This window comes from Argiope bruennichi, chromosome X2, assembly GCF_947563725.1.
Source record: "Argiope bruennichi chromosome X2, qqArgBrue1.1, whole genome shotgun sequence".
NCBI classification, from domain to species: domain Eukaryota; kingdom Metazoa; phylum Arthropoda; class Arachnida; order Araneae; family Araneidae; genus Argiope; species Argiope bruennichi.
Genome location: NC_079163.1, coordinates 49,827,171 through 49,840,628, shown reverse-complemented (window position 1 = coordinate 49,840,628; position 13,458 = coordinate 49,827,171). Strand labels below are relative to the sequence as shown.

The window sequence follows — 13,458 nt, the reverse complement described above, 5'->3', positions numbered from 1 at the left end:
ATAAGGGAATATTTTAGAATGAAGTTACTATGGGCTAAATTAAGATAAAACCTTGAAAATTAATTAAATTGAAATTAGAGTTAAAATATCATTACACACACACACACACACACACACATATATATATATATATATTAAAAGAATAGTTTTGAATAAAGACAGGGGAAACACAGGGAGATTTTAAAAAAGAATTTCCCTCATCAACGGTATTTTGCCTCTTCACGCGCAGTGTGGGAAAGTTAGATTTTAGCTGATTCAGCAATTTAACAAAGCTTCTCTTGAATTAATTAAGTAGAGACAGTGGAATTGGATCACGAAATAAAGGAATATTTTAGAATGAAGTTACTATGGGCTAAATTAAGATAAAATCTTGAAAATTAATTAAATTGAAATTTGAGTTAAAATATCATTACATATATATATATATATATATATATATATATATTAAAAGAATAGTTTCGAATAAAAATCACTTATGATTTTGAAAGAAAAAAAATTGTAAAGACAATAACAAAACTTCAGAGCAATTTATTATTATTAAGTGTTTTTTCATGTGTACATCTCTTATAGGCATGAATTTTAATTTTTTAAAAGAGTTTAAGAGACTCCCCAATTAAAAAGAGATTAAAATGGCTTAATCACAATTTTGAAAACACTTTTCTCCATCATAAACTCCATCACTAGAGTTATTCTTTCAAATCTTAATTTTTGGGAGGAATTATTTTTTAAACCTGTACTTGGACTTATAAATTTTCTATGGTTATTTAAAGCCTGCTTTGTTTTTATACTTGAATAATGATAAACAGGTTGTTTTTATAGGAAACTCTGAGTTTTCTAGTTTAAATTAAATAGCAATAAGTTTCAACTGAGCTTTTTGATCTTCTCTGGATTTTCAATTTATTCTTCACTGGACTAACAGTATTTTTCGTTTACTATCTTCCTGAAAATTTACCCACAAAACCGTCTCCCTTCTCAGCTGTTTGATATTATATTAATAATCATTTTCATGATTCTTTTCCAATAAATTAAAGCTAAATAACTTCTGCAATTATGCAGTTATAAAAATAGAAGTTTTTCTTGTCATCATAAAGCTACTTTTTGTTATTCTTATAAATGATGCTTCGTTTAACTCATTCTCAAACTCTGAAAATTTACTTTTTTATAAGCTTTATTACTTTTTATTCCTGGACTAAGTTGTAAAAGTTCGCTTTTAAGAAAAAAGTATATGCTGTTATTTATCATAAAAGTAGACCTGAAGTACTAAGTGAGTTTCATGACCGATTGCTCTCATTTTGATTTTTTTTTTTTTTAAAAAAATCCCTTTCCTTTCAATTTGCATGGTCCCCTCCGCTCATTTCTCAACCTTTTAATAAGATAATAGAGTGAGAAATTTTCCTAAAATGTTGCTTTTCTCGGCTGACTGATTATCTTTCTATTCGAATTTTACTGAATTCCTTCATCTAAAAATGTATTAAAATAGATGACAATCTTTTCTAGAATTTTGAAAATACCAAGAATTTGAAGTTATGCTTCTCATCCAATCGCTTTTATTCTGGCTTCACGCTAAAAAGTTGAAAAGAGCTGCTTTAGATTTTTACTATCTCGATCCTACTCGGACTTAGAAAAATTTTTAGTCACTCTTAACTGTCATGATTTTAGCAGACTGGCAGTACTGATTTCAATCTGATAATCCAAGGTGCCAAACAGGTCAACACTTGATTTTATGAGGCTTTTGCTAATGATACAAATATTACTTATTAGAGATTTAGAATGAAGGGAGTTGGCATTTCTTAGAAAAATCATCAAAGAAGTATTCTTTTCATTTCAATGTTGTTTTTACATATAGTTAAGAACAGCATAATCGTTTACAACTCAATTGTGTATATCTTCCAGAGTCCATTAAAGCTGGATAATGGTTTTCGCTTGTTTGATTCTTTTTTTCACTGCCCCCAAAATTATATTTTGTTTAAACTTTAGGTTAAGTATTTTTTCCCCTTACTACCCCCATCATTTTTTATCATTGTGTAAGTGTAATAATAAAGTTTCTATTTTAAGCAGAATTTCTTTTTATTGGAAATATGGAAATTAGAGAACAAATTCTTATGGAATAATGAAAAATTCCGTAGTATGTTTATCATTACATCATCTTTTTTGGGAAGTATCTCTACATCTAATTTTTTTTTAAGTAAATTTGAATAGAAAGTTTAGGAATGGGTATAAGGTATTTCTTACGGAAAATTGTCACTTTATTACTCTATTTTATTTGCCACTACTTTTACTCAAATCAAGAATAAAAACACATTTGAAAAATAAAATAAACATGAATATTTCTCTCCTCCCTTTCTTTTAATTAAATACTTTTTAGAAAAACAAATCAAATTTATTTTGAAAATGTAAATGTCTACAAAATAAAACATGTAAAATTTGATAAACTTAAAAATAAAATTACAATTTTTTATATGATTAATATTCCGTATTTACTTAGAATAAGCGGCTTATTTTTTACACTATGGTACATACAAGATATTTTGCTGGTAAATTTACAATCAATAATAATCATTGAAAATTATACATCTTGATTGATAGTGAAGGTTTATTGGAATTCTCAGGCTTAAAGACTTCAATCTTAGCCGATTTATAGCAAAAATAATTATATTCCGCCAATTTAATGAATCGCTATATTATCTAATAGATATATTGATATTCTTTTCATACACGTGCACTCTTGTCATTCTCTACCATAGAGCTGATATATAAATTGAGGAAGCTAATCGCTTGTTTCTTGTCTAAACAAGTGTATGCAACATGAGTCATGTGACTCCGAGGAAATCTGACCTTTTTTAGCGCCATATCGCAACTTGGCATACTCAAAAAGATATTTGATATATTCTGCATGTTTAAATTATAAAAAGTTAACTTTTTTCAATTATATGCTAATTTTTAGAGGAAAAGATAAAAATGAAATAATGGCTGTATTTTAAAATTTATGAAGTATGGAAATAACTAGCTTGAAAAATAAGATTTTTTTGTAATTTATCTTATGGTAGGAATTTTCCATTGTGGAAAGAAAGTAGTTCTTCCTTGCTGCATATCTTTGCCCACTTTATCTGGCAAAATTGTTGAATGGTAGGTAAATATTTCATAGAAAAAAATGAGGGCCCAGGTCCCAGATTTCTTCCTTGTCTGACTCTCAGTAGACAAAATAAAGATGTTTGTTGTAGCTACATTCAAAAGCAGACTATGAAATGTCAATAGTCATACCAATGAAAGACCTGTTAACAATGTGTCTGAAATAGCAACAAAATCCCATTAACATTGTAGAAATATTTGCTTAAATCGTATATTTATTGTAATTTGCTGACTTTTTCTAATACTTATTCTCTTATATACTGAGCATGAAATAATTTTCCCCCTTCAGAGGGCTTTAGAATGAAGGCCATTAGTCCAAATGAAATGAAATTTGAGCTACAGATTATTCAAATGATGTGCTTAACATTTATTAAACAAAACATTTTTACATGAAATTCCACCAATAAATGGCAATGTAAATACAATTTCAAACATTTAATATGCTTTATAAATGTTAAATAACACACAAAAAAAATGTAGCATTAAAACTACTCAAGATGTTTTTCTTCATGTTCAACAATGGGCTCTAATCACAGAACTATATTTGTCATATCTGACTGGAATAAGTCTGTTAGAATTTCAAGAACACAGTGCCAAATATTGTCCATCAGACCTAGCACAGATGCTGGTCTTTCACAGACCAACATGTTTTGGTCCATCATGTTCTTTTAGGAAACTTCACAACCAAAAGTTGCACGGAGTGAATTCCAGCGAACTAAGAAGCCATATAATTGGAAAATGATGGCTAATCACTCGCGAATCTGTGAAATGCTGTTGTAGTAATTGCTTTCTTGATGATGTGAGGATGTGTATTATACTACATAAATATAATGTGACAATAATAATATATAATGTTATTACATCTTTTTATTTTCTTTGTCTTGGTTTTAGTATTTGAAAATTATAGTTATTTCATGGCCAATTCTGTACTTACAGCATTTGTTCATCTTTTGAATTGATAAATACTGAAGTAAAATGAATAGCTATGTTTAAACATGAATTGCTAGTAACTTTTTTTTTGTTCATTCTTGATTTGTTTATATTATATGCAGTAATATTTATATTAGTCCAATCACAGTGTTTTGCTTGAATTTTTTTCCCCTCTTTGCTATCTTTATGTTTTACCAAACCTTTTAGTGATACAATAATGGAAAAATCTAAAAGGTTTGGAACTAAATAAGAGTTTCATTATGTTATTTTTTAAAATAAAAATGAAAAAAATGCCCCATTCTTATTAAGTAAATTAATAGGGATGTTTCTTACAATTTTTAATATTGTATATTTGTAGTTTGTATTGCTTAAATGTGTTATCAGGTTTATGAGATTGTTCTTCGTGTTTTAGTTTTACTTTAGAATATTATCAAACTTTTCTTGTTGAATTTAGTTTCTGCAATATTTTTCATTAATCTTTTGCATCTGAATTTAAATGATTCATGACGTCATAAACTGAATTTTAATTTTTCAGAATCATATCTTTGATTAAGAAATTCTTCATTCGGCCTTTTTACCATTTCTTTCTTTCTTCTCATATAAAAATATTTAATTTTTGTCAGAATAAGGGCTAGATAATTTTTGCTTTAAAGGATCTGCATTGCTTTGAAAATGGCAGTAGTGAGAGTAGCTGAAGTATTCAGAGTGCCAATTGAAAGCAATTTTTAAAAATTGCATAATTTTTCTTTTGCTGTTGTTTTAGAGTTCTTGCATTTCAGAGTTTACTGATACATATGTTAACTATTTATCTATGTACGTATTAAGCTATAATTGAATTTTATAAGTTTAAATTATTAAATTAAATAGTTTTCAGTTTTTATGTGGTGTTGCCTCCTGTTACTGCAAATATATCAAACTCAATTCGTCTATTTTTTATTATGTCATAATTAAAATTAAAATGCCTAGTAAATATTTTAATATAACTGAATTTATAGTGTCTAATAAATCCTTAAAAACAATAAGCTTTTTAAAAGTATAACATTTTTAATAGTTGCTTTGTTAATAGTTTTTCATAAACATTGATAATTTCTATATACTCAACAAATTTCTCTTTCCAGGGAAGCCTATTGCCTTGAAAAGAAACTTAAGAAATAGAAGATATAGACTGATATTTACAAAAGGTAAACTGATTTTTCATTTGGCATACTTTCAGTGAATAGGACTGAGCCTAGTTTTTGTTTTCATGTAATTTAAAACTTATATGAAGCAATTGTTTTTTTTAAATTCAGACTGTATACCTAGTGAATAAAGAGGGGAGGGTGTTATTTTGCAACTGCATAATCTACATATACAGTTAAAATTATAATAGGTAGATGTGGAATGCATCTCAATTTTTTTTTATGTACATTGTTTGATTTTATTTAATTGAAGTTTATATTTTATTCTAAAAGGAATAAGTATAATTTATAGAATGGCTAATTTCAAATTCACGGCTTCTTGTTCGAATTTGCTCACATGAATGCCAGATTCTCTTATTTTCCAAATGCTATCTATTTAAATTTTAACATAAATAAATTTAAACATGCAGAAGTTCTGTTTATAAAGTATGTTTAGAAGAAGAATGACTTCTCAGTTCCTGCTACTGGAAGTATGCCTTAAACTTATTCACTTAATGATGTAAATAATTACTGACTTCTCTTGTTTCGTTTGTTCAATCATAGATTTAAAGACAGCAGGCTTCTAACTGAAGATGGCAGTCAATAAAGATTTTAGTATTGGAGATTTCGTTTGGGCAAAGATGAAGGGTTTTCCTTTTTGGCCAGCCAAGATAGTAGAACCCCCTACAGATAAAAAATCTACTCCTAAAAAGGCACGTCATTATGTATTCTTTTTTGGAAGTCTAAATTATGCATGGATACAAGATGAAAATATTGTACGTCATTCTGAAGAAATGCTACAGTCTACTTCCAGTAAGAAAAAATCAGCCCTTTTAAAAATAGCAATAAAACAAATCATTGAAGAAGCACCCAAACAAGCTAAATCACTAGTCAAAGAAATTGAATATCCTGAGAAGTCTCCTGAAGTATTGACAAGTGGTCCTGAAAAGAACATTGCTAAAGTACAAAGAAAGAAAGTGAAAACTGAAGCAGAGGAAGAAAACACTACAGATGCACCCAAACAAGCTAAATCACTATTCAAAGAAAATGAATCTCCTGAAGTATTGACAAGTGGTACTGAAAAGAAAATTTCTAAAGTACAAAGAAAGAAAGTGAAGAAGGAAAACCAGGAAGTTCGGAAGAGAGTTTTACCTAAACGATGTTGTACGGATAAATCAGATTATGAAAGAACATCTCCTCCTCAGAAGTTAATTAAAAGGCCTACTGAAGATTTCTCTGAATTAAATACACCTCCTAATTTAAACTATAAGCGTATAGCTGTTAGCAGACCATTAGATGAGTATCCTTCTTCAGGAATTACCAGCAGTGAATTTCAGTCGTTTCCTACTTTTGATTTACATGAACCCAATGAAGCCATAAAAGCAAAAAATGTCACGCCATCGCATAAGAAGATAGGATTTCTTGGTCTCGGAATGTTGGGTCAAAGGCTTGTTAAAAATCTGCTTACTTCCAATCACAAGGTCACAGTTTGGAATCGAACCCCTGAGAAAGGTGCAGATTTTGCTAATGTTGGGGCTGAGCTTGCACATACTCCAAGTGATGTGGTTGAGAACTCTGACATAATTTTTTGCTGTGTTTCTGGTCCTGAGGCCTCAAAAAGCCTGGTTTTTGGAAACTATGGCGTTCTGTCAGGTCTTGAAAAGTCGCCACCTGGGTCAAAAAGTTATGTTGAAATGACTGCATTAGATCCAACTACATCAATAAACATTGCAGAAGCTATCACACGTAAAGGTGGAAGATATCTTGAAGCTCCCTTCAGTGGATCATTAAGAAGCGTAGAAGATGGAAGTCTGTTAATTTTGTGTGCAGGCGATAAGAAAGTTTTTGTCTCGTGTCACAGTTGCTTTTTTACCCTTTCAAGAAATGCCTATTATCTTGGCTCTGATGTTGGCTCCGGATCTAAGATGAATCTGATTCTTAGTACATTAGTGGGAGTATCATGTGTTGCCTTTGCAGAAGCCATGGCACTTGTTGAGCGTTGCAATCTTTCTCAGGTCGACTTCTTTGAAATTATGGAACTTGGACCAATATGTTCACCTCTTCTTAAAGAACTAGGAAAAGCCATAATATCACGTAACTTTAAAACTAATACTTCTCTTAAGCATCAACAAAGAGATATAACTTTGGCTCTTGCATTGGATAATGACCGTGAACTCCCAATGTCAGTCACGACAGCAGCAAATGAAGTGTTCGAACGTACTAAACTTCGAAATAATTCTGACCATGATGTATCTGCTGTTTACATGGGAACTGAGTATTAGTTTCAGTTCATTGTTTTGCTATACTATGTTATATACCTGAAGGACAAATATGGTTTTTTTATCCCAATTCATTGTAAAATGTTATAAAAGATTTAATAATCCATTAAAGATATCAATCATAAAATTTTATTTTCAATTTAGTTGTGTCTTTTTATAATTTAGTCTTAAACTTTTATATTTTCATTTTATCATCATTGCTCATTTTATATTCTGAAACCAAAGCAGCTTAATTATTAAATATATTGAATAATAATAATAATAAAGCACCTTATTCCTTAAAATTTGATTTTTAATGTTTATTTAATTTTGATTAAGAATTTATGTACATGGTTTGCAAAATTAGTCCACGCTTTGTTCTGAGCTGAAGAAAAGACCTTTAATTCTCAGTAATAAATTATGCTATTGTATATATATGCCCCCCCCTTTGATGCAGGTCCAGAAAGAATAAAATTGCAGTATAAAATGTGCTTATATAATTCATAGACTATTGCTATTAATGAATTATGGAAGTTTTTATTTGTGAATTTTCCTTATGAAATGCAAGAATTTTGTTGCTGTATGCAGTTTGTGAGCTACGTAGTTACAAAACCAGTATGTAAAGACTTAAAATTTTTGTCAGAATTGTAATTGAAATTGATAATGTATTCATTTGGATTGCCTGTGAATCTAATGGCTATTTAATTTATACAGTTGCCATGATTGATCTTTAGATTTCATAATTAGAAAAGACTAAATATCTCTGCAATTTTCTTGCAGTATAGTTTCTGTTCAAAATATATTATCACAAATTCTATATTGAAAGCTTGGTAAATTGGCTCATATAAGATATTTGAATGGCCTTTTTGTCCCATTTTAATGTGATATAGCTTGTTTGAGATTCTGTCATCCACACTTGAGTGATGATGACTCGATTGGTAATCTGTTTGCAGGCAATTCATGTTGCATCTAATGAAGTGAGTTTTTGATTGAAGAGAAACTAAAAACTCAGGATCAGTGACATGTAATGAAATATCTTTACTGAAAATCTCGAAAAGTTATAAATGGCCATTCATCAATGTGAACATTTTTTTTTTTTTGTAGGAAATGTTAATAGTATTAATATGTGAATTTTTTTAGAAGCAGCTGGGCCAAACTTATTTGTTTAAAGTAATGCTCTTTTGTGCAATTCAGAATTTGTTGACATTTAAGATATCTTATTGAATGGATTAAACCCACGTGGAAAAGTTCCCAGAATACTTTAGTTGAAAAATTGCTATCAGGCTCTCAACCGTGCACAGGGTAGGAAAAATACTTATTGAAAAACATGATGAAATGTTGCCTGTTTATGGTTCCTGCAGATTATTGACATTTATTTTTGTTTGCTATTCTTTTTATGTTAATGCTGCATTTTAAGATATCTTGTCGTCATCTTGCATGTTTGTCTATTAAATTATTCATTTTCCCTATGAATTTTTTAAAACCCGAAGTAAAGTTTCGATCATGTGTATTTTAATACATTATTGATCTCATGTAGGTCGTTAGTTTTGTCAATCAGTGCATATTAATGTATTTACAGAAATAAAAATGTACAGATGAAGTAAAATTATGGAAAAGAAGAAATTAAACGCATGTTTGTTTTATTTGCAGGTTTTCCTGCATATATGCAAATGAGTTAAAATTTAAATTTCAAAAAAACAAAAAAACAATCTCACCATAATTTTAAATTATGGCTACATTTATTTCTAAATTTATATTTCTTTTTCTGTAAAAACAATAATGGATTAATGTTTTTAAAATCAATTTGATTCCTTCAAAATCAAGTGGATGAAAGCATGCTATAATATAGAGTCGAAACGGCGTATACACGTAAATTTATATCGTGATTTTTAGGTGGCATGTATATTTGTTTAAAAACTAATATCTGGTAATCAGTTGACTTTTCAAATCTAATGAAACATTTTAAGTTGTGAAGTTCTGTGTACTCTGCCTTTCTCTGCAAGAAAAACATTTCTTATGAATACCATAGAAAGTACCACATTTTTTTTTCAAAGTATACAATATCCATCTGTACATTTTTACCATTTGAATGGTAAAATAATTTATTCTCATTTTGCCAAAAATGCTTCAATTCCCCCCCCCCCCGGTGAAGAAAAGTGAAATTTTGTCTTCCAAACAACGTCGAAGCGACAGCATGTACTTTTGTTTTCTCTCAGTTTGTTGTGCTTGCGTAGAAGATTTAGAAAATGCCCATGTCTTTATAAATGTTAAAATAAAACGTAAGAAAAATCAACTGTTTCTTCATTGGGGTCAATTCATGGTCACGTGTCAGGTACCAAACAAACCGCTTCTGTTCAATTTTCAACCGTTCTGCTCATGTCGTGATGTCTGCCGATAACGTTGACGAAACCATTGTTTAGTAAATATTACGCTAGCCGATCAATTATTAAAAACTTCTCATTTTTTTAAAGATATTATTTTGAATTTTTTTCTCCAAATTTTCGTAGTCATATAATTTTATTTCTTATATTAAAATTTTAATTTGTATTTTCAATGAAAAAATATGATCAAATGTTTGTTTCAATGCACTCACTAATTCAATAAACTAAAAAAAAATATTTACTATTTATCAACATTTATTTTTCTTGACACTTAGAAATAATATAAACACAGTATGACAAGAATGTCAATGTAAATGATGAAATCAATTTTATTCAACAGAAACATCCTAGATACTAAAGAACAGTTTTTTTTTTATCATTAATAAAAACATAATGTTGAACAATATACTTTGAAAGCAGAACATTTATGAAATTTTTTTAATTGCTAGAGTTACATTGATAAAAATTACATTGAATGAATATCATAATATAAAACAAAAACATACAATACAGTAAATTTAATAAACAAGAATAAGGTCATGATATATATATATATATATATATATATATATATATATATATATATATATATATATATATATATATATATATATATATATATATATATATATATATATATATATACAGAGAGAGAGAGAAGTTAAATAGGATATAAAGAGGAATTGAAAGAAACACTTTTATGCTTTCACAAAATTTTATAATTCAAAATTGATACGTTAAAGAAATAGAAAAAAAAAGTGTAACATGCATGTAGCAATGAAGTTGGGAATAAAAATTATATAATAAATGCTCATATGGAAATTGATTTTCAATGAAAATACCTTTTTTATTAAAACAGAAATCACTGACGTGCACAGTGTTATAGCAGGATATTATGATAACAGTCAAATTCAGTTTAAATACAATAAACTATTGACATTTCATTTTTAACAATAGAAAGGTTGTTTGATATAAATTCACTTTGAATCCATCACAAATCTGCAAATGTAATTAGAAAGCTAGTAATATTCACTTCCACCTAAGTTTAGCATTATAGCAGTTGTTATTTTTGCAACAGGAGTTTGTTTACTTACATTAATTAAATTTAGATAAGATTTTGTAAAAAAATGCGATGTAATATTCATGTAAACATTTTAAAACCTTCTAAGCATATTCAAAATTATCAGAAATTTCATCAAATGTGAATTAAATAAATTAGAAATGCACTCACGATTTTATTTGATTGTTTTTGACGGCAAATCGCTTACCGATTTCTTTTTCTTCGAAGAGTTTTTCTAGCAAATTACTGGAACAGATATATTTAATAAATGGACACACACTGAATGAATTCTTCAAAATGATCGGAGCATATCACCGACTTCGAAGGCGCGAAAATATCTATACCAAAGCTATCAACCCAAGCCAGGATTGTTGAAAGGAAAATAAGAAAACATTTTATCATGACAGTCCCTCTTGTGTTTCGCATTAAAGCATGCATCCATCAGCACATCAGCATTTCCTCTGTTAACACATAATAAGAGGAAAGAAAATGACTAAAAAATTATAACTTCAAATGTAAACAAAAAATCCGCTTCATACTACGCGGAGAACGTTAATGGCAGACTGATCGACGAAAGCGGTTCGGATGAAACTTAAATGCCATGCGCAAGAAGTCACATGAATTGACCCCACATGAATTGACCCCAATTGATGCAATTATCGTACACTCATTGTATATTGTACCCTGGACGTGATCTGTTGAAATTTGGAAATTTTTAGGAATGCGCGACAATTTGGAAGAAGAACGGTGAGGAGTTGAAACAAGAGATGGGCACATTTTTTATTTGTTCTAGTTTTTTTTTTGAATGATTTGGTTTAAAAATGGATATCAATAGCATAAAGAAGAAAAGGAAAGGATTACGAAATATCTTCACGAAACATCTAACTAAAATAAAGCATACCGTAAATAAAGAAATTTCTAATGAATACACGAAAGAAACCAAACTTAATGAGCTTGTGAGTTTAAAAGCTCAACTCACGGAAAAATTAAAGGATTTATTTAGCGTGGATGACATTATAATATTAAATATAGACCTAAACGAAATGATAGGCCGAAGTGAGTTATGCGAAGACTAGAAAGACAAAAAATCGATCTAACATCTAAGCTAGAAAGACAAATAAAAATTTAAGTGATATTCCACAAAGAAGGACAAACAGTCCAATTACAAATAACGCGGGAAATGTTATCCCCTTAAGAAATCAAAGTGTTAATTTACCTAAATAAAATATACAAACCTTTCATAGCGATTGCAATCAATTAATAAACTTTTGAAATTCTTTCGAAGTTGCAATTCATAAAAATGATTCATTAACAAAAATTGAGAAATTTACTTATCTAAAAATGTATCTTCGTGGAATTGCATTAAATGCCGGGAATTATGATGCTTCGATATAGTTATTTAAAGAAAGATTTGGCCGAACAGACATAATCATATCTTCTCGCATGCATATACGATTATTGATTGAAAAAAATAATAACTTGCTGAAGTGGAACAGGTTTAAGAAAAATATATGATGCAATAGAAACTCAGATTTTTGTAATCATTAAATGTAGCTTCATGTACTTATAGTAATACCAGCTATTACCCATGACTTCGTTCGCGTGGAAATTTTGATGTATATGTATGAGAAATGACCTAGGCATCTTGCGTGTAAATCAATACCTAAGCTCCTTTAGTAATTAGGTCATTGTGAGTGCCATCCAGCCTATGTTGTTTCACTGCCATGGTTAGAAGATCACTCTGTTCTACCTGCGAACAAAGGTCTTGCTGAGAAAAGATTGAAAAACACAGTTAATGGAATAAAAAATATTGGTATTCTACGGGACTATGAAAATTTTTTGAAGAAAGAAGGTATTGTTGAAGAGTTAAATAGTGAAGATCTCAAGGACTCTAAGTGTCACTATCTTCCTCATCGACCTGTCATAAAAGACTATTCAACAACAGGGATCAGACCTGTCTTCGATGGTTCTGCAAAATCCAAAGGAAGTCCATCCTTAAATGACTGTCTAGTAACAGATCCAAACCTTGCGGAACTTATTCCATCCCTAATAAATAGGTTTCGTATTGGAAGGTATGATGACAAGGATTATGTGCGATTTCTTTGGTGGCAAGATGGAGATTCAAATATTGTCAAAATCTACAGACATTGCCGTGTAGTGTTTGGGATCAAATCAGGTCCATTTCTTTTGGGGGCAACATTGAATCCCCTATTAGATGGAGCTCCTGATTGATACAAGATGGCAGCTCAACACCTACAAAAATCTATGTATGTTGACAATTGTGTGGCTAGTGTTAAAAGCGAAGCTGACTTGACAAAGTTTATAAATTAATCCACAGAAATCATGGCTCTCGGAAAATTTGATTTACGTGGCTGGCAACACAATTCTTTTGAGTCCTTCAGAGACAATTGTAATGACTCTCAAGATGCTTTTCCTACCTTTCCAGTTCTTGGTCTTCTTTGGAACATTGAAAGAGACACGTTAAAAATTGATGTCAGAAATGACACTCAGAGTGAATCTGTGAAAGTAACAAAGAGATATAT

The 13,458-nt window shown here is 29.6% G+C and overlaps 2 protein-coding genes across 5 annotated transcripts in view; both read left to right on the top strand.

Moving 5' to 3' along the window:
• Positions 1–7,627, top strand: part of LOC129960314 (cytokine-like nuclear factor N-PAC) — a 29,576-nt gene extending 21,949 nt beyond the window's left edge. For all 4 annotated transcript variants that reach the window (XM_056073666.1, XM_056073664.1, XM_056073663.1 and 1 more), the window contains 2 exons: positions 5,178–5,240; positions 5,781–7,627. In XM_056073666.1, the coding sequence (XP_055929641.1) occupies positions 5,810–7,498 (1,689 nt within the window). In that variant the 5' untranslated portion in view covers positions 5,178–5,240; positions 5,781–5,809 and the 3' untranslated portion in view covers positions 7,499–7,627. The remainder of the gene's footprint in view (positions 1–5,177; positions 5,241–5,780) is intronic.
• Positions 7,628–11,958: 4,331 nt separating this feature from the next.
• On the top strand, positions 11,959–13,147 carry LOC129959752 (uncharacterized). Its single transcript, XM_056072644.1, has 2 exons — positions 11,959–11,971; positions 12,621–13,147. Exons 1-2 carry the CDS (start codon positions 11,959–11,961, stop codon positions 13,145–13,147), a joined length of 540 nt encoding a protein of 179 aa, XP_055928619.1.
• Positions 13,148–13,458: the final 311 nt, after the last annotated feature.